The following is a 20,461-nucleotide window of genomic DNA, read 5'->3' on the forward strand; positions in this document are numbered from 1 at the left end:
ATAGACTTACATTGGAGAATCTCATTCCTTCTATTTCTCTCCTTTTTCCTAACCATTTCAACATATACACAGAATTTTGCCTTTCCCCCCTTAATAGGAGCCAGTCTAGCATCAACATAGAGTCACCTTCTGAATTAAGGAAGTAGGCAAATTACTCTCTAGATCTCCTTCTGTGTTGATAGCTTTGCCTCCTGAGCCTACCAACTGGTTTTACGGTTCTGTTGAAATCTGTGACTGGAGGCTATGAGACCCCTGTTTTATTTATCCACAGTGACAATGTTCTGGAGCCAATTAAAATAGTGGGCAGCTTGCTGTATAGATACTGCTGAAGTATTAACCTTAAGATGTGGGCAAATGCCAGCATAGTCCATGTGAGCCAATGTTTTTTTATCCCTGTTGAACAGGAAGATGTGTGATATACAGTAAATGAATGGCTTTCATCTCATTCTCTTTGTCATTTCAAGGAGCTGAATGCACCATCTTATGCCCAGAACATCACACTGAGCCCATCCTGTTGCGTGCCAATGAAACATTACAGGACATCCAACACTGGATGAAACCTCCACGAGTGAAGGTAAGAACAAAGGTGGCTTGGCAAAGATGGAGAAAAAGAGTTGTTCATACCAATGGGTCTATTGCTGTTCAACTCAGTAAGTACAGTGAGCCCATCCAGATGCAGACCCGGGTTTTAGTAACCTTTAATGCCATCCCTTTCCATTGGGAATGAACAGTGAGGCCAAGTGAACCACTGCGCTCAAGCACCAGATAGCCTGAGTAGCACCATTTTGTGGGAGAGAGTTGTAGATGCTGCCCAGTCTTTGCTGCAACTCCTAAACTGGTTTGCTAATTTTGGGAAGACACTATCCATTTATCAGGACTGAAGAAAGAATTGATTCTGATATCTTGAGATCGCTTTCAGGGCAATGAATGGGAATAATAGAGGAATACATGGGAAAGGATAGCTGAATGGTCCATGTTTAGAAGATGTGTGTGGTCCAGAATGTCCAACAGGGACCAAGAAACAGCTGATGGATTTGTACACACATTTCAGATTCCTGGAAGCTTCTGGGTGACTAGAAGCAGAAGCTTTTCTTGTTACAATCTTGTGGGAAAGGTACAAACAGAAGAGACGAATAAGTGGGTGGCTTCAGCAAGTCCAGATGGCAGTAGGTGATTCGGTGTTACACAGAAAGGGAACTAACTTGCCCCCCCCTCACTTTGTTTCCTTGAGCAGAATTCCAGCTTGCCCCCCAGTTAATGCTAATTTCCAAGGCCTTGAGTTTGATTAGGCGTTTTCCAGGAAGAAAAACAGGCCAGGGCCTGGGAGCAAAGAATTCTCAGCCTCTGAAATGGATATAGAATTTTTCCAATGGCCACTGCAGCAATTTATTTCTTGAACTTTTGGTTTTTAAGCAGCTGCTGCTGATGCCTTTATTTTTTGGCCAATACATTGTGAAAAAAAGGGGGAAAATGGCTTGAAAGAACAATGGCTCCCTCCTTCCTTCCTTCATTCCCTCCCTCCCCACCCACCTGCCATGGTCCTTTATTGATGCTTCCTCTTTGTGGGAACCATAACGGGTTTTATACCTGTGTATCCCTGGAGGTCTCATTAGATAGCTGGGAGGAAAAAAATAACTGGTAATAAAAAAGGAAAAAAGAAAGGGAAAGCAGAGAGGATTGGGGGGGGGGGGAGCCAGGGAGAGGATGATCTGATCCAGAATACTAAAATAATAGCTTTTGTAACAAGAAGTTTGCTGAAAATGCATAAAAGTTAGGCAATGTGATGAAGAATTCGATAGCTCAATTCTAAAAAAGCATGTTAGATACTGCCAGACAAAATTACAGGATGGTGATACACTTTACTGAACATATGTGATCTTTGTGTACTGTCACACATTGCCGTGTCCCTCTGGTTCTTGGTTTTTCTTTGACCTCAGTTGCCCTCATTGTCCTGGACCTGGTTTGTCCAGCCAGTGATTTTGTACCATTTGCCATGGCAAACCACGTGATTCTGCTAACTGGCATCTATAGTAATAGTTTTCGTAATATAACTTTATTGATTAGTCAATTGACCATATCAAAAGCTAACTGGCATCACCACTCACAGATGGGCCTTTGAGGGATGTCAACTTAGCCAAGGCATTTAGATAATGGCAACAAGGACAATGAGGGAGAAAAAAGAGGATGTCTCAGAGAAGGCACCAAAGATGGAGGGGTTTCTACAGCTAAAAATGATTTTTATTTTTTATTTTTACTTTTTTACAATCATGACGAGATACATCACAGAGAAGTCGAAAGCTTATCATAACTTTTCAGAGGGCTTGGACTGCAACTACCAGAATTCCTGGCCATTATCCATTGTGGATGGAACCAATCGAAGTTATTGTCCAACATATCTGGAGGAACTGATGGTCAAAGAAAAAAGACCATGTTGGTCTTGATACCTCCCCTTCCTCTGTTCTTGTACCCTGTCCTGCCCCCTGTCTAGAGATTATACCCCCAAACAATTCAACTTTACAACCATCCTGAATATTCCCTCCATGGTAAAGCAATGCACCCAGAGTGTTATGTATTCAAGATGTGTCATAAAGAAGGAAAACTGTCCTCACTTAAGAAAGATATATGCTTGAAGTCAAGATACTACAGAGGCAATATTCAGGGAGGTGTGGCAGTTGTAAATGTGAAGACAGTCATAGAGATCTGTGAGGAAATGGGAACTGCTTCAGTGGGAAACAAAGCTTTCCAATTGGAAGACCAATTTTGGCAGTTTCTTAGTTTTTTACCCCAGGGATGGGGGGAGGGAATTAACTTACAATCTTTGCTGATTTACTGTACACCCTGGTTTACAAACACTAGCATCACTGATCACCTGGTTGCCCATAATTACAACCTCCTCCTGTTTATTTCCAGAGATTTAAAAATAAAATACTCTTTAAAACAGCATCTTAATGTGAAATAAGTCGAGATGCAAAATAAGCAAAAAAAAAATAAAATAAAATAAAATAAAATTGCCTTCCTGCTATGAGAATCAGCCTTTCCATTTCCTATTGGGATATCCTTGACCCCACCATGGGGGCTGTCAAAACTATGCCCTTCACATCTTGCCCACTGCTGTCCAGCTTTACCCAGGCCCCATTCACACAGACCAGACCTGTTTTAAGACAGGTGGAACAATTTGGATCCTGAGTAACAGTGGAAAATCCTTGTGCTGTGGAAGAATAAACAGCCCTACATGTACAACATAAAAGCTCCCCTTTTTTCCTATTCCATGCCAGGTGAGCCTCAAATGACCAAAACTAAAAACACACCAAGGTTTCCCTGCAGAATTATATCTCAAATAAGTTGGGGGAAAGGAAAATTATTGCTCCTGTTCCTCCCTTGCTCGCTCCACTTGTAAAGTTCTCTGCAGCTCTCACTAAAAAGCAGGTGAGGTTTTCCCCATGAAAAAAATACTAATAAATGGCACTCTTGTGATGTGTAATTAAACAGCTTAATAAAACAGTTCTCTGAACCCTTTGGGAAGCAGACTGAAGTGGCCAATAATTCTGATCAAAACCAGGGAAGTAAGAGATAGCTCCAGCAATGGCAAACACCAAAGACATCTGTATGATAATTTGGGAAAGGTACCATGCAGGGGAAAAAAAAAAATGTGTTGCATTTTTTTACCACCAATCCTAATTCTATTTGATGAAGGCACATTCACAATATCACACACACACACACACACACACACGCATTCCCAAGAAAGCATACGGCTACTGAAAATGTTCATGGGACATGTAGTTTTATTATACATACTTAATTACAAGGATGGTTAAGAGGGATGTGTGAACATCCTGTCTTTCATGGTAAAATCATTGTCCAGATCTTCTTCCCATGCTTCCATTCCATTCCTGGTCAGGACTTTGAGGAATCACCTTCAAGACCTTAAGGGATCTTCCCCCTAGGACTTCTTCACATTGGGAAATGTAGGAAACCAGCTTGCAGAGCCATGAGAAAAGGTGCATCATCATCATCATCATCATCAGGAATTAAGTTAGCTCAAAAACTTCACCAACAGGAATTTGAAAGAAGTTCTAAAGCAATTTAAGAATAACATAAAAATATGAAAACATTTTTCATAAGGGGAGAAGACATCTGAGTAACAGGCATATTTCTGGTTCAGCATCAGGAACAAAAACTAATGAATTTAGGGAGGCAAGATGACCGCTATAAAGCCAATTAAAAATAACTCTTAAATGCTATGAGAAAGTTGAAAACACAATAAAACTGCAAAACTGGAGAAATGCTTAAAGGTGAAAGTGGTTTGCTTATAGAGTCCTTAATGACTACGCCAACATTGAGAGGAAGTAAGAGAAATATGTGTGATGTCCCTTGGTTGCTTTATGTAAATTGATGTATCAAAGGCCAAGTTAATTGTATTTGACAGAGAAAATGGAACGAGTGATGGTAAGTTATGGACATACAGTGAAAAACTGGAGCAAGTAGATGGAGCTTTGTACCTTGATGGAATGTCTACTAAAGATGAGAACACTGAAGGATTTAAAAATACAGTGAATGATATTGATGTAAATTAGTTCTAGCTACATTTCTTTTCCCTATCTCAGGTCTTCAGTTTCTTTAGCTTAATATTTATTATGCCTTTTCTGAGCGTGGCATGTTGCTTATCCCTAAAGGGAATGGTTTGATGGATATTTATGTATGTAGATGACCACTATAAGAAAGCTCTTCTTTGTGCTAATACTGGGGAGGGGAAAAATCTTGGTTTCATTACCAAAAGTTTTCCCCTCTTCTGCCTGCCCCCGTTTTCCACAGCAGAGGCTCCTTTCCCTGTTGCAAATGAAATATCAAACATGATGCTTGGAAGGAACCTTAAATATTATTTTAATCTCAGGCTTTCTGTTATTGTAACCGTTGGGTGTCCAGCAGTTCTTGTAAATACTTGGAGGGGTTCCAGGTCCTGAAAAAGTCCAAACGTATGGGGAGGCAAGATTTCATCTCTAGGGAAGGAACATCTGGAGATCAGAAGACAGTCAAACAAAGTTGCTAGCTGGCTTAGCACTGATGCTCCTCAGGTCTCATTATGTCCACTCTTTCCCATTCCATCCTCTAGAATGTTGTCTGCACGGGTGAACTTAAGTGGTACCCACACCCTGCATTGATCCACTGCATCAAAGGTTGTGAGGTGAGTATGCATAAGCCAATCCAATTCTCTAGATCTTTCACTTCCTACTGCTCTTGTCTCTCTTTCCTCAACTCTTTCAGCTCAATCATTCACCACCACCAAAATTCAGGATGGTGGCTTTTTGCTCAGACCGTGCACTTTTATTTATTTGTTTCTGCCAATGGGGGGTGGGGGTGGATAAATGCTTTAACAGTGAACAAATTATAGAATTTTAAACTCTCACCCCACCCCCTGCCCAGGTAAGTAGCAGCACTTAGCTAACTTCCACTAATCTCAAAAAATGAAGCAGGGTCAGACCTGGTTTGCGTTTGGATGGGAGGCAAGCCAGGAAATCTCAGGAAAGTAGGCTAGACTGGAATGTAAAAAGAAAAGAAAGAAATTCCCAAAGATGACAGTGGCAAACCAGTTCCATATTCATGAAGTTCTCAGGAGTCAAGGTGGACTTGAGTAAGACTTTACCTTTAACCCACTCTTTTAATTTGTTTGAAGAATTAAGATCCATGTGCTATAACAGAAGAAACTTTGAAGAGCTGAGTGCATTTGCTTCAAAATGAAGAGCACAGTCTGACTCCCAGCACCTTCTCTTAAAGTTCCTAGCCACCTTGTGCCTCTTTCTCTTTCTCTGCAAGAGGGAGAGCTTAATTAAACCCACAAGGAATTATCTTATTAATTTTTTGGAATTAAAACTAATTCGAGTTGAGTTTTTTGTCCTCAGCCTACCTCCACATGGGGATGTGGCCCCAAGCCAACTTTAATCCTCTGACCAAGGTTGTGTGCTGCGCTCTAACCATTTAAACACACAATGGTTCTGTTCTCTCTCACTTTTTAAAAATATTATCTCTTCTCACTTCAGAGCTTTCTGCTTGCACTTACATCATGCTTTTTCACACTTCTCCTGGAGTTAAAAATTGCCCACAAGTTTTAGTCTCTCCTTAAGAGTGAAGGTTTCTACACACACAAGAAGTGGACGTTTTTAACACAGCGGGCAGAGGCAAGTTACTTGAGGACTATGATTAAAAATTGTCTCACTGTGCCGTTAATAGATTGGTGTTTATGTTTTGCACTTAACTCATCTCCTTGAAAATAACTTGCTTATTTGAGGGATACGTGTGTGTGCACACGTGTGGCTTTGGTCTAATACATTTTTTTTCCACTCCCTCGTATGGCTGCAAGATTTAATCAAGAAGCTTTCTCACCCTATCCTTCCTTTTGAGGAGGGATTCTGGCACAGACTCAGCTTAAAGCTGTTAGGAAGAAGGGTTGTTTGGCTTTTTCAGGAGAGAATGAGATAAGCTTCCTTAAACAACTTGGAGAAATGGAAAGGTACAAATAGCACGTTAAAAAGGACTGAAGAAAAGGCGAGGAGGAGTTGAAGGAACACTTGAGGTCCTGTCAGCCAACCTTCACTCAGAGTGGAAAATCCAGACCTAAAACATTTCCAGTGGATAATAGTTCAGCCTCTGCCTGGAATCCTTGTGAGCAGAAACCCTATCACTTCTCAAAGCATTGATTCCAGCATCAAACTGCATTGATTAGGAAGCAATTTACTCCAGGATGCAATCCTTCATAACTCAAGGTCATTGCAGCTCAACCTCCAGGAGCAACAGAGGTACAGGCAGTCCTCGCTTTACAACTATTTGTTTAGTGACAGTTCAGACTTACGATGGTGCCGGAAAAACTGACTCGTGACTGGTCCTCACACTTACAACTGTCACAGCATCCCTACGATCACGTGATCACGATTTGAGCACTTGGCAACCAGTTTGCATTTATGACTGTCGCAGCATCCTGTGGTCCCATGATTACCATTTTTGACCTTCCTGGCTTCCTTCTGGCAAGTAAAATCAATGGGGAACCATGTGATTCACTTAATGACCAAGTGGTTTGTTTAATTCACTTAATGACTGCTGCAAAAAGGTCATAAAATCAGGTCACATTTGCCTAATGACCGCTTTGCTTAGCACCCGAAATCCTGGTCCCAGTTGTGGTCATTAAGTGAGGACTACCTATATAAGGCTTTGTCCATATCCATTCCACATTTGGAAAGTTTGTTATGGCATTGTTATGCCTATTTTTCTTCTCCATGAAAAGTTACACACCTGTATTGATATTTTGAGCCATGATTTGGAGAATCAAAGGGCTGGGCATCTCCTTTCTTTGACTGTTTTAATGTTTTGCTTCCCAGTTTGAGTAAGCTGTACTTTTGAACACCACCCATCTAAAATGTGAACTTGGGCTGGTGTAACAACAGTTTCCCCTATTGTTACCTAAAACACACAGTGCTAGCTCTCCTTTCTGGGTGCAAAAAGGAGAGTGCTGCAATGAGGTTTTTGTTTTTTTTTTACATAGAGGAAAGCAATAATGGTGATTTAAAACACACACACACACACACACACACACGATGGGGTCTGAAATATTTCACGGAGTCCTCTGGAAATATGAGTATTTATGAGCTTGACCTTGGCTCTTCAGAAAGAAAAGAGAACCAAAATGTCCTTGCTGATTGTTCTTCAGACAGCCCAATGCTATTTTCATTTTTGCAACACACAGTCCCACACACACAAACACACTCCATCCAGTTCATTGCTTTCTGCTCCTTTTTTTCCCCCAAAGATGGAAAAGTGGAACATTATAGGCTGCAGTTTTCACAATTATATGCCAGTATCTGAGATGGTTTCTTCCCTAAAAGTATGACATGTACCTCCACTGAGAAATAAAATGTGTGGAGGTGGGAGGGGGGGAACAGAAGAAAACAGTCATCCCTGCAACTGTGTTTTCACCTTGCAAGCCCAGAAGCATTAAAAGTTATTTCATAGAAAGTTTTCCTTAATGGACCATAGTATAAGCTTGAGCCACCATACCTGGTTTTTGTGCATCCTCATGCTCAAGTTTTCCTCACATCTTTCTGATGTAGAAGGAAGAGTCTTTTCCAGTCAGTTTCACTTCTGAGGAGGGGAATTTGAACCCAGGTCTCTTTATTTTTTGCTTGACACACAACTTGTTGGCAGCATCTGTTTCCTTCTGTTTTTGGCCAAGATTAACCAGCTATGAATTTTTAAGCAAACCCAGTCACTCATTTTTAACAATGAAAGCCAAACACTTATTTTCTTTAAATATGAATGAGTGCAATCATCTCTGCCAAAGTTCACCATGGATTTGGAAAACAAGGATGAAAACAAACAAAAGAAAATGTGGTATGGATTATTTACTTCATTTTATAGGCCCCAAGTCCATCATTCTCCAAAACACACACATGCGCACACACACACAGATATTAGAACATGTTTCCCAAGCTTTCAACACTCTTAAGAGCCACCCAAAACACCACTGCCTTGTATGCTTTGATGCTGTGTATGGTGATGACCTAAAAGGATAAATGGCTAAATTCAGTGATTATACTAGGAAGAAAATCTTACCTATTTCTCTGGAAAATCTGAGTCTGGGCATAAAAGTGATTTGCAGTCATCCTTAAAGGCAGTGGAAAGAAGAAAGGATATCAAGGCTTAGCAGAGGAGCAACACACAAGTCTACTAAGGGAATTGGAACAGCACTGGGTTTTCCACTAGGAAGGTTCAATTCTCTTGCTTGTCATTCTGGGGAGGTCTGAATGGTGGGCATCTGAGGCTGGTCCCTGATGTTTGCTAATGAGAAAGTTGACATGGCCTCGCCTTTTTTCTTTTTTTTTCTTTTCAGCCTTTTGGCGAAGACAACTACTGTGATGCGATCAACAACCGAGCCTTCTGCAACTATGATGACGGTGATTGTTGTGTGTCGACAGTGAAGACTAAAAAGGTAAGGCTGAGTTCTCTTCTTCTCTCCATTGAACAGCAAGACCAAGAGTGTGTAATCTCATTTTGCCCTTCCACTTCCATCGAAATTGTCGCCTTCCCATTTGCAATTAAAGCACGGGAAATTGGGGGGTTTGTTGACAGAAGGACTTTGCCTTGTCCTACAGCCTTTGGGTAGATTCTCCTGTAGTAATATCAGTGGGAGGAAAAAGACTACTCAGCCCACAGGTTTGCATCTTAAAGATCTGTAGGAAGAAAGGCAAGCAAGCTCTAATTTTTGACTTAAATATGCTACATTTGCTCTGTTTTTATCTACCAAATTGTGTCTGTATATCCATTAAAAGTATAACGGATCTATTTATCAGGGACTCGTGAGCAGAATGGAAAAATGTATTATTGGCTTCTAAAGCTAATGTTTTACTCCTCTCTCCTATGATGAGGCCCACCTGCCTTTGAACTGCAATTCGGCTGTTATCCTACTAGATGCTAGTTTGCTTCTTAGCTGGAATTTTAAAAGCCTAACTGAGGTTTATGAAGTGCTCACCTTTGGAATAAATTAATCAAAAGTCTGGCCAGTGCAGCCTATGAATATGTTCAGTGACAGATGGAACAGGAAAGAGGTAATGTATCTCAACGGCCCAAACCTTTTGCATTTCAAAGGGAGGCCAACTCTTGGTTGGAGGGTGAGATCATTCTCAAGAATTCAGCTGCTGTAATGTTTTAAAACAATGTGCGACATTTTAAAATTATGTTGCCCAGCAGTTCTTGAGTGCTTGAAGATACCTGCTGGATTTTGGATTCAAAGACTTGGCCCCGTGAACAGTGGGGCCAGCCCTTTCAGTTATGTTTCCTGTCTGAGACCCTTGACTGAAAAGTGAATTCTTGACATAGCTTGCTCAGATACAGCCCTTCCCATCCTTTCGTCATCCGAGGTGCTTTGTGAGAAGAATGCTAAAAAGAATTATTCCAAAGCAGCAGGGAAAAAAAAACAATGGAAAGAGAGCGAGGGAGAAGCAACAAGAGATAAAACATTCTGCATAAAAATGCCCTGCATACGGCAACTTTTCCAGCATGATTATGCTACTGTGCTTGAGTGGGGCAAACTAAGAGGAGAAAGCAGATGAAAAAGCAGGGAGAAGCAGGCTGATCCTGCTTCTCCCAGACAATGAAGAAGAAAAGTTGTCTGTGTTGTTTCTTCTTTGCAAGCACAAACTCTGGTCTGTGGCTTCCACCTACAACCGGCATTATATTTTCAAACCTGCCTCTTATTCTAAGGTTCGCACAAGTGGTCTCTGCTAGCCCATTCCCAGCTCTGCCTTTAACTTCTTTTCCGTCTTTACTTGCAACTTACTTTACTAGCAGCTGTAGCACCACCATCATGCAATAAAGTTGCACCAGGAGGAAGGCTACACAGCGGCTCTAGTAGCCGTTTGTGTTGCTATTTCAAAATACAGAGGACAAAGGGTATCCAAGGCCATGTTCTAAAAAATAGGGGAACATAGTGTGGCCTCCTATACCACATTTACCCTCTCCAGATCCCTGAAATTGCCCTGTGGAAATGCAACACAGGGGAGTTGTTCAAGTTGTTATGGGGAAGCTAAGGATGGGAATGATGGTTTATTTCCTACCCTTAACCCTGCCTCAAAGCCAAAGATGCAGTGAGCTTGGTTTTAACGTTCACAGCTTTTCCCAGCCTGGATCCCTTCCTGATATGTGGATTTCAACTCCCAGCATTCCCCAAGCAGCATAGCCATGGCTAGGGTTTCTGGGAATTGAATCTACTGTATATCTCTGGAAGGTCCACATGGTGCTTTGGTGTATCTAATGGGAACTCATCCTTGTACTCTCGTGGACAGCTTGCCGTGTTGTGTGAACCCTTTGCACTGGGTCTTAGGGGCCTTACTTTTCGACAAGACATGCACTTCCCTGGTACAGATGTCCACTGGGCAGAGTAAATGCCACCCCAGCAGGGGATTTATGAATTTGCTCCTTCATTCTGGGGAGCGCCATTTGGTTCCAAGGTTCCCACCTGCCTTCAACTCAGGCAGTGACCATCTGGCAGGGGAAGGAACAGAAAGCAAAGCTGCTGAGTGAAGCAGGAGTGGGGGAGAGAATGTGCTAATCTCCTGAGCCCCTTTGCCCTGCAACTGACCCAAGAACATCTTTGAGCCTTGACAAAGAGCGTTCCAACAATCCCTTCTGAGCCCACAGCAAGAAGCATCAGCTTCTGCTGTGCTTCCGGGGGGGACAAACTCCTCCATTTACTGACAGGCACAAACCCTGCTTCCTTTTAAAGATTGGTGACCCCATGACTTCTCCATGACTCCCAACTCTTCTGACTGCTTAGAAAACCTTTCTCCCTTCTGATAGGGCCACTGCGGGACATTGTCAGAAGATGCCTAAATCCATTCGGACGGGGAACACTGAATCGCAAAGTCGAGCAAGAGGCCAACCAGCTAGGCTGAAATTTAGTTGGATTCTGTAAGCAGACAGATCAGCTACCATCTGGGAGTGGGCACACCGATTTAAATTCTTAAGGCAGCTGTATTCCTGAGCCACTTTTTCTATAACATGGCAACTGATTTTACAACCAAAAGTCCAAGATCTACCATTAAAATAAAGCACTTAAAAAAATCTGGAAGACACAGGATGGGTCTGTAGCAATATCCTGGTGTTGGTTGAGGTGTAGCTATCTGACTGGAATTTCTGGAAGAAATATTGGGTGGTTTCATAAACTAAATCTGGGAAGATAACTGATAGCCCAGGAGTCACTGTAGAGAAAGGCCTTTCTTAACTCTCAATCACTGGGACTTCACAGTTCCAGGACCTACAACTAAGTTTTTGACCGTATTCTTGGAGGCTTTGCTTGGTAAGAAAGTTCTCACCACTTCAGGTGAGAAAGAAGCCGACTGTGGAGTGGAGAAACTGAAAAACTTTATTGCAGTCATTAACCAGCACAACTGCAGAATATTGAGCAAGGAAGATAATGGGGAGGAGGGAATATTTTTTTTTTTTAATTTCTATTAGTAATTGTTTAAGATATAATTAAGACACACAACGTAGAATACAAAACCAACAGAATACAAATCTAATCTGATCCAGTGGGAGAAAACGAAGCTGAAAAGGCCTAAATTTAGAATCCTCTTTCCATGAATATCCATTCTATCCAAATCACAAAGCCTTCCCTGACCTTATGATGTCCTCAATCTGCATTCCAGAAGAGCTAAGCAACTCTTTGGAGGACAGCAGCAGGTGAGGTGAGGATAGAGACAAAATTAGATTTTATGTCATTTACCATGCATATGAATGTATGGAATTAAACATAACTCATATTATGACTATCCTCCATGTAATCAATAATTACCCTCTTACGTTCCATATGATTTGGTAACAATTTGGGGAAAGGCTGTAGGGACCACTCCCAAGTCTTCTGGGGGCCTGTGCACCCCTGAACACTTTTGTTGTGTGTCTCTGCCTTGCAGCAATAGGCCTGAAAATTCCTTGCAGGTTCACAAATGGCCAGCCCCAGAGATTAGTGCTTTGAGTTTCTGCCAGATTCTGGGTGGAAGAGAAACACTCTAGTTAGGAAGACCTAGTTGGCCCATCCCTTTCTCTGTGTGGCTTGGGTGTAAAATGAATGTTCCAAAGAAGCAGGTGGGTGCATGTGCTGGGAGTGGTTAAGTGGTGAAAGGAGGGGGAGGGAGGGAGGGAGAGGGAGAGGGTGTGTGTGTGTGTGTGTTGCCTATTCCCAGAAGCCCCTGTGGGTGTCAAGGGAGAAGCTGCCACATTTTTTTTTATTTAAATTGCCCTAGAAGGAACAAGTTGGGGTGTCAGCAGGGAAGGAAGGAAGGAAGGGAGTATTGCACATGCCGAAAAAATTTGAACAGGTTGTGGCATCAGCCAGGAAGGGAGGGGAATTAAGCCATTAACTCTGGCTGTGCAGATGGGAAAGACACTGGGGAATTCACTCCTCACCTCCCCATCCTCAGCTTGGTCCCTGCACTTTCCTGATGCAATCCTTCGAAATCAGCTCCCTTCTGCTGAAGCAAGGCTTTCTCATAATTGTTTGGAAGTGAGAGGGAGTCATGGGCACAAGGGCCCTCCACAGGGCTTCACAGTCCCTTTAGAGAAGCCTAGTGGATTCTCTTGAGCAGGGCTGTACTGCTGTAGCAAGCTGCAGAGGTACAGCTTGGGGTCAGGTTCCATCAATGCAATGACCCTAACCAGCCTGGAGGAGCCTCCTTTGAAGGAAGGTCACGTCTGCTGACTGAGAATCTGATCTGGGTGAGATTTGGTCTGTTTTGGGTGGGAGCATGTATGGGCTGGCTTAAGTTATCACTCTCCCCCTTGCTAGGGTTGGATTCATGCTACATTTTATTTGACACATTTTTCCACCGCCCCATCTCAAACATGACTCTGGGCATTACATGCTTAACCCAGTTAATGTATGGATTCTACAGTACATGGAATCATACACTAACCAAGAAGGCTGGGTTCATACTACACCCTCAGCTAAACCAAACCAAGACTGGCATGAAGTTGAACAGATGCTAGGTCTTTAAGGGATCTGGTTAAGCTTGTTGTGCAAACACAGCATGGGTATGTAACAAGACACTGGAACCATAGATGAAATCCTGTTTTGTGCTATGCATGTCTTTGGTCCAGATTATCAGAGCATAATTGATTTCCTGGTACAACCCTCTTGGTTGCCATCTGCAGTCTCCTTGCCTTACTGTACTTCCATTGATCCCAAGGCAAGGAGCTTTTCCAGATTGAGAAGTGTAGGCAGCCAGGGAGGCTGCAGCAGGATGGAAGGGAACAGAAAATCCTCTCTAGTGGTCTTAACTTCCCTGGAGTCCAAATCATATTCAACTCATTGAATACAAGTTGGGCAGTGGAGAGGCTCGTTCAATCAATCAATCAGACTTTCATTAAAACCAGAGAGAAAAACAGTAGGGATTATTTTTTTTTTTGAAAGAGCAGCCAGGGAGGCTGCAGAGCCATGGAAAGTTGTGCAAAACTGGGAAAAAAGTCCTGTACAAGCATGGTTATCTTTAATGAATGCGCTCAGTAATGTGACCCAAACGTGATTTTAACAAACCATGTAGAAAAGCAGAACCCTCCTTTGTAGGAAAGGAGTGAAACAGGATTTGGCTTCCAGCAAAGCAGTTGATGCATGACCTGGAGGTCTCCTGGATTCACAGCTACTATTTAAATGGTTAAAGAGCCAATGGAGGCTATGGCCCAACTTTGGCAGTTTTGCCAGTTATGACCCTCTGTGGGCTAGGGTCCCCTGAAATTGCTAACTCATGCCCTGAACACCACCTGGCTGGATTACTGTAATGTGCTTTATATGGTGCAGCCTCTGGAGATGACTGAGTAGGCACAACTGGACCAGAATGCTGTTGTAAGATTATTGGCAGGTTAATCCTATGTTGGCAAGATGCCATCACTCCTGAAGTCACCGCATTAGCTGTCAATAGGCTTCTGGGTCCTACATGCATAGTTCCAGGTTACATTAGGCCCCACCTTGGTAAGTCCTCCTGTGTCATGGCCTGCAGAAGATCATCAAAGAGTTTCACTTCATCAGGCATTCAGCCTTAGTTAAATGCTACTGGCCTCCATTGTGGGGGAGGGCTGATTTATTAATATTGTTTCCAGGAAAATGAAATTGATGTTGGCTTCAAATGGACCTCGCCCCCTAAAGGTTTTCCATTCCTGTTCTCAGTGGTCTTGAGATGAACTGGCAACTTGCTCTGTCAAAACGCAGCTCACTGAATGAAGTCAATAACAGCCTTTGTTTCTCCACACAGGTCATCCCCTTCCCCATGTCATGCGACCTGCAGGGAGAATGTGCTTGTTTAGATCCCAATGCTCAAGAGCACAATCAGCGGGACCATCGTGGCTTCAGCTTTGCATAATGCCAAGTGCCAAGGCACAGGAAAGAGAAATAGACAGAGATCCCCGCCAGTGGAAGGCAAGGAAACACATCATTACACCTCTCATTTTGTCAGTATCATTTATAGTAAGCTGCTCAAACTCACTCCATGGCATTTCTGCACCAGGGACATTTAGACTGCAACCGGTCTGCCTTTAACGTTCTTTGCCCAAGGAGAACCAAGACTCTGGCAGAGGGGAAAGGTGGCAAGCAAGATATTGTATTCATTGTACCTTACTAGCGAGAACAAGCAGAACAACAAGCGTGTTGAAATGGACTTTTCAGGGCGGGATGGGGGGGGGGAGAAAAAAAGCATGTGTTAATACTGCATCCATCTCGTATGAACTCTGTATGGTTTTAGATGTGGGTTTGTACGTCTTTGGGGTTAAGTTTCCCCCCCCCCCCTTTCTGGATCCAGATTAAGGCAAGAAACAAGCCATATATAAATATATACCTAATATTTATAGAGAGAAACTGAGGGAGGGAAAGAAAGAGCATGAGAGAGGGTCCATTACAGTAATAGAAGAGAGCTCAACTTTTGTGCTCCCAGTTCAAGCCTTTTTTCCAGAGAAGACTGGACCTCTTTGGCTAAGCCAGGCTCTCCTTGGTGCTGAAGGCTAACCCTTCTCCCTACATCTAGAGGCGGTTGCAGCAACACCAGAGAGCAAAGAAAGGCTTTCTCAAGATGTCAGCTCTTGTGAAGGACACACCTGTGGTAAGAGGCTGAGAGGGGGAAAGCTGCTACGTGCTCTGCGTTGCTGCCAGGGAACCCAGGAGAAGGTGAAGATGACAAAGAGGGTCAACCAAATCTCCATTCTGCTGTGCTGCTAATTCTGCTGCTAGATTCTCAGACAACCAAATTCCCTTCCCATATCAAGAGCAGGGTGACGTTCAACCTTCCAACCGACCAACCAGTCTGCCTTAAAATTGTTTTATCTATGGCCTGCCTTCCCAAATCCTCCTTGGCTTTTTTTTCCACCCCCCTTCCAGCACTCCGAGGGTGTGTGAGGGTCACTGGTGAAGAAAATGGGGACACCTCCCCCCTCCCCAACCTGAAGAGCCTCCATTCCCCATAACAAAGCTTCAGTAGATAAGGATGCCAAGGGATGGTCATCCAACCTGTTCCTACTAGGTGACCGACAGCAACTCCTGCCTGTTTCTTGGCCCATGTTTCATCCATTTAGACCCTTTCCTCTTTTGCTTTAAAAATAAAAAATCCCTGAGACAGAAACTTAAGTGATGGATGAAGGGAAGGATCACGCCCAAAGAGAAGTGATGTCGTTCTGCCAACCTTCAAGTTGAATGAACCCCCTATATCAGCATTAACTTTTTATGGAAGATTCCATTTTGCAAAAGAAAGTGGGGGGGCCTTGAGGGCTGAGTCACCATTCTCCCACCACCATCCTCTGCTGCTGGAGCATTATGTTCTGTACACAGAAGCCTCATCTCCTTCAACTTGGGTGTCCTTCCTCTGCTGGGAATCTGGAAGGTGACCACAATTCCCCTTGGCTGTGGCCAAAAAAGAAGAGCCAAGCCTTCAGTGGCCCAGGCATGGAACAGGAGGCACAATTTAGCAGAGTTACTTGGTGTGTTTGTTGTTTTTACACAGAATGGCTCCACTGCCATGTCTGGATGCCATTCGGGTGAGAGCAAACCACAACCTTGGAGCTCCAGAGGACAGAGCAAATTGGCTTCCCTTTCTCTGCCTGATCCCTGAGCATTTAATCCTCAGGAGGGGGAGAGAGAGAGAATGAGTCCTTGGAAATCATTCACGTTAAGATGCCTTTTGCAATTTGGGGTTGAGATGCTTTTTATGCTGCTCACAAAGTTCTGGAGATCTTTACACCCCAAACTTTAACCACCACCTTGTTAGACCCCATCCTTCCTGTCAGCGTGGAGCCTCAGAAAATATTAATCTTTCTCTACCCCAATTTTTCCTCCACATCTTTAGATTGAGGGTTTTCTCCCCCCTGGCCAGTTGTCTCTAAAGCCATTTCATCCAAGTCCTTCCAAATAAGGATTAATTCCACAGGGATTTGTCCCCTCCCATGAAGGAAAAGTTTTATTCCCCCCTCCCTTAATTCTGTGGAAGAAACTAGGTAGCGCACAATGGAGAACACTGTTTAACGTTGTGACTCAATAGCTGAACCCGCCAGGACCAAAAAAAAAAGTGAGTTATGCCATGCAGAAGTTCAGGGCCCACAGTAGGTTTCTCCTGACCTGCTCCAAATCAACTGCTAAGTGTAAACCCTGTTTGTAAGGCAGCATGGAGGATGGCCCTAGGGAGATAGATTTTCTAGGTCCAGCAATAACATTGGCACAGAGTTATTCCATTTCTAACGCCCAAATGAGATTTTTTTGCAGGATGTTATGCATTATATGGCAAAATAATAGTGGGCTTTGGGTATTTTGTTTCACATTACTAGTAGCTCCTAGAAGGATTGGAGATCTAGATCCCCTTTGTCCGCTGCTAAAATAAGGCAGAACATTATGCAGGCATAAAGGAAGTTGTTTCCCTATGGTCTTCCATTATCTCCTTGTCAAACATAGCAGGTTGGGGGAGTGCCTTTTCTGTCCATCCCCCACCACCACCACCCTTTCAAAAGGAACAGCAACAACGACGACTGCAAAGAGGTCCATTTCAGTCTTGGAGGATCCTTTGGAAGCAGGCCTCAGCTACCTCCATTGTGGTGTCAGTTGGTTGTAACTGTCAGTTTGTTTTAGGTCTTACCTGTGTTTCATTTTTGCCTGTAAGGAAGAAAGAAGAGAGGGGGGGGGGGGGGAGAAGGCGGCTTAAGGTGGCGACTTTGGCCTTTTTTCTTTGCCTACAAATTGCTGCAACTGATTTGAGGGGCATCTGAAGGGGAGGAAATCATCCATTGGCGTTTGCCTGGACAGAAATATGTTGGTGCTGGGGCAAAACATGACCAACAAGAAATATCAGATCTGGTGTGTGTTTTAAATGAAACATCCATTTCTGCCAGTCCACCAGAGCAAGGATGGAGAACCTGAGTCCCTCCAGATGTTGCTAGTCTACAGCTACCAGCATTGCTTGTCATTGACCATGGCTGCTCAGAGGTGTAGTTCAACACCCTCTGCAAGGCCCTTCAGCTTCCCTGCGTGTCTAGATAGAAGTAGGTAGCATTGGGTTAAAATGGAGCTGACCTCCAAGTAAGCAGGACAATGTCATGTTGCCTCAAAAGTGCGGCATCCTCTAAAATAACACAAGTTTTGCACACCCAGAGAAGTTACAGAAGCAACTGTGAGAAGATGAGGAAGATCCAATCCACTGTTTTTCTTTCCTTCCTTCCTTGCATTGTTGGTTAGATAATAGGGTGACCTTCCTTATCAATTGGCATCCTGTCTCTTGTGTATAGGGGTGGAATGGATGCCTTTTAAACTATTTGCATGCTCGAAGGTTCTCCCCAATTCCCACCCCATGTTTGTTATTAGACTGTATATAATATGTGTCTATCAGTATTTCACAGCTTGCCCAACTGCACAGGTAAAATTAAAAAAAAGAAGAACCTTATTTTAAACATCAACAACAAACCATATTAAGATCACAGCATTGTCATTGTTACCCACAATTTGATGATTCCCTTAAGTCTTAGGGGAACTTTTTATCTGCTTTATTGTGCTAGAACAAAAGTCAAAGGCATGGGGTTAGCAGAAAGGTTAGGTAACAATGGATAGGAGGAAGTATAGAAATGGCATGCCACTCTTCCCGTCTGAGAAGTACCGGATTTATTTTTTTACATTGAACTCCTGGGCCAGATTCTAACTGCATAGAAAAAAATCTGTGTTGCTCCCTCAAATGACCATCCTCTGCCATTGTTGTAAGTCAGAACCTAGAAGCACTGATTCCAAAATAGCTCGTATTTAGTCTGCTGTTGCCTTTTATCTAGCAGATTGAGGTGGGACAATTCCGTTGCTTCCTCCAGAAGGTGGGGCAAATGGTGTCCAGACTGGATGCCATCTATGTGATCAAGCCTGAGCAGAAAGATTAGCTCCAGCTTGGTCAAACCTGAACTCTGCAAACTGGGATGGTCCTCCTTAACCAACCTCCTCTATCTGGGTTCCCTATCAGATGTGTGAACTTCATTTGCCAGAATTTCTCAGGCAGCAGGACTGCTGCTCAGAATTCCTGCAGTTGAAATCCACACAGCTGGACAGTCCCTAGACTGAGGAAAGCCACAGCTTTTTAGTTTTTGCAAGTGTGGTGAAACAACGCCTACCATTGTTGCCTGTGGGATCAAGAGCCAGTGTGCCTTAGACTCTGAAAAAGTCAGCTAACTACACATTCCAAAGTTCAGAAGATTTGGACATGGGATTGTGTAAAGGTAGGCCTCCAATCCAATTGGACAAGGGCTTCAAATCTTCCCTGGTAGTGGTGAGGGCACAGCATCAAACACTACAACTGAAACAATTTGTAAGAGACGAGACAGATGCCTAATAGACATGGCCCAGGCAGAAAGTGATGGATCATAGTTGTGTGAGCTAAGGAGGAAAAAGCCAAGCCAAATAGAAAGAGAGCAATCAGTTTACTCCTTTTTAGCAAAAAGAAAATCTCCCCCAATTGGTACTTTAGAATATAGCTCCTGTCAGCCTTCGTCACTGGGCATGTTCATCACTGGGCATGATCACCTTCACATGATCACTGATAAGTGGAGCCCAAGACTTCTGGGGATCATGATCTACCCAGAGAAGTGGGTTGGAATGCTATCCTCTAGCCCTGTGGTTGGGGACAGCATCTAGAAGATTAGTAAAAGGGTCTGCATTGCATAGGACCAACTCAGAAACAGTGAGGCTTGTTGGTGTCAACATCAAAGATGTCTTAATCATGAAAAGCATCTTGATTTTCAATCAAATGAAGTAATTCAGCCCCTCCAACATCATGGCTGAAGAACTTTGGGGTAGAGAACAGAGGAGTTAAGTCTGGGTCAAACCCAAGCTAGGAAGTGAAGTGGAAAAGAACCAGAGGGCCCACTTGGTTGATGCTTTCAGGCCTCTCTGGACATGTGACCATTCCCTGCAAACAGTACTGTTGGCTGTAGCTAACAATGCACTTATCACCTTAGCTGGGCACATCTTCCCTCCTGACACACCCTTTAAAGAGTAAAGGTGCCAATGAGAGCTTTTTCACTCGCCTTTTTTCACTGAGAGGAAGGACATAAACAGTGGTAGGAAAGGATGCAGCTACATTTCCCTTCCCATGTACCCCGCACATAGCAGTGTCAGCCAGCTTTCCTGGAGGCCAAGGGGAGATCTTTCCCAACCGTTGCTTTCAGCAAGAGGTTGATTAGGTCTCCAACCGGGGTGGTTGGCTGTAGATACATTTTTCACCTTGTCTTCTTGCCCAGTTGACGCTGGCCAGAGCACTTTCAGCCCGACCCCTGCTGTTGCTGAAAATGGGGGCCATGGGTTCATAAGGATGCGAATTTTCACCAGCAATTGAGAGGCAAACGAGGAGAAATGGGAAACCGGGTGCCTGAGACGTCATATTTGACAGAAGTCACAAGAGAGACGTCTGGCTTTCTTTTAGAATAC

At 43.4% G+C, this 20,461-nt stretch overlaps 1 protein-coding gene across 1 annotated transcript in view; it reads left to right on the forward strand.

The window, feature by feature from the left end:
• The window catches only part of PAPPA (pappalysin 1), a 118,565-nt gene extending 103,285 nt beyond the window's left edge, over positions 1–15,280 (forward strand). The window contains exons 19-22 of the mRNA XM_063316193.1: positions 465–574; positions 5,114–5,185; positions 8,879–8,977; positions 14,787–15,280. Coding sequence (XP_063172263.1) covers positions 465–574; positions 5,114–5,185; positions 8,879–8,977; positions 14,787–14,894 — 389 coding nt within the window. The 3' untranslated portion in view covers positions 14,895–15,280. The remainder of the gene's footprint in view (positions 1–464; positions 575–5,113; positions 5,186–8,878; positions 8,978–14,786) is intronic.
• Positions 15,281–20,461: the final 5,181 nt, after the last annotated feature.

The sequence above is a fragment of the Candoia aspera genome, chromosome 16 (assembly GCF_035149785.1).
Source record: "Candoia aspera isolate rCanAsp1 chromosome 16, rCanAsp1.hap2, whole genome shotgun sequence".
NCBI classification, from domain to species: Eukaryota; Metazoa; Chordata; class Lepidosauria; order Squamata; family Boidae; genus Candoia; species Candoia aspera.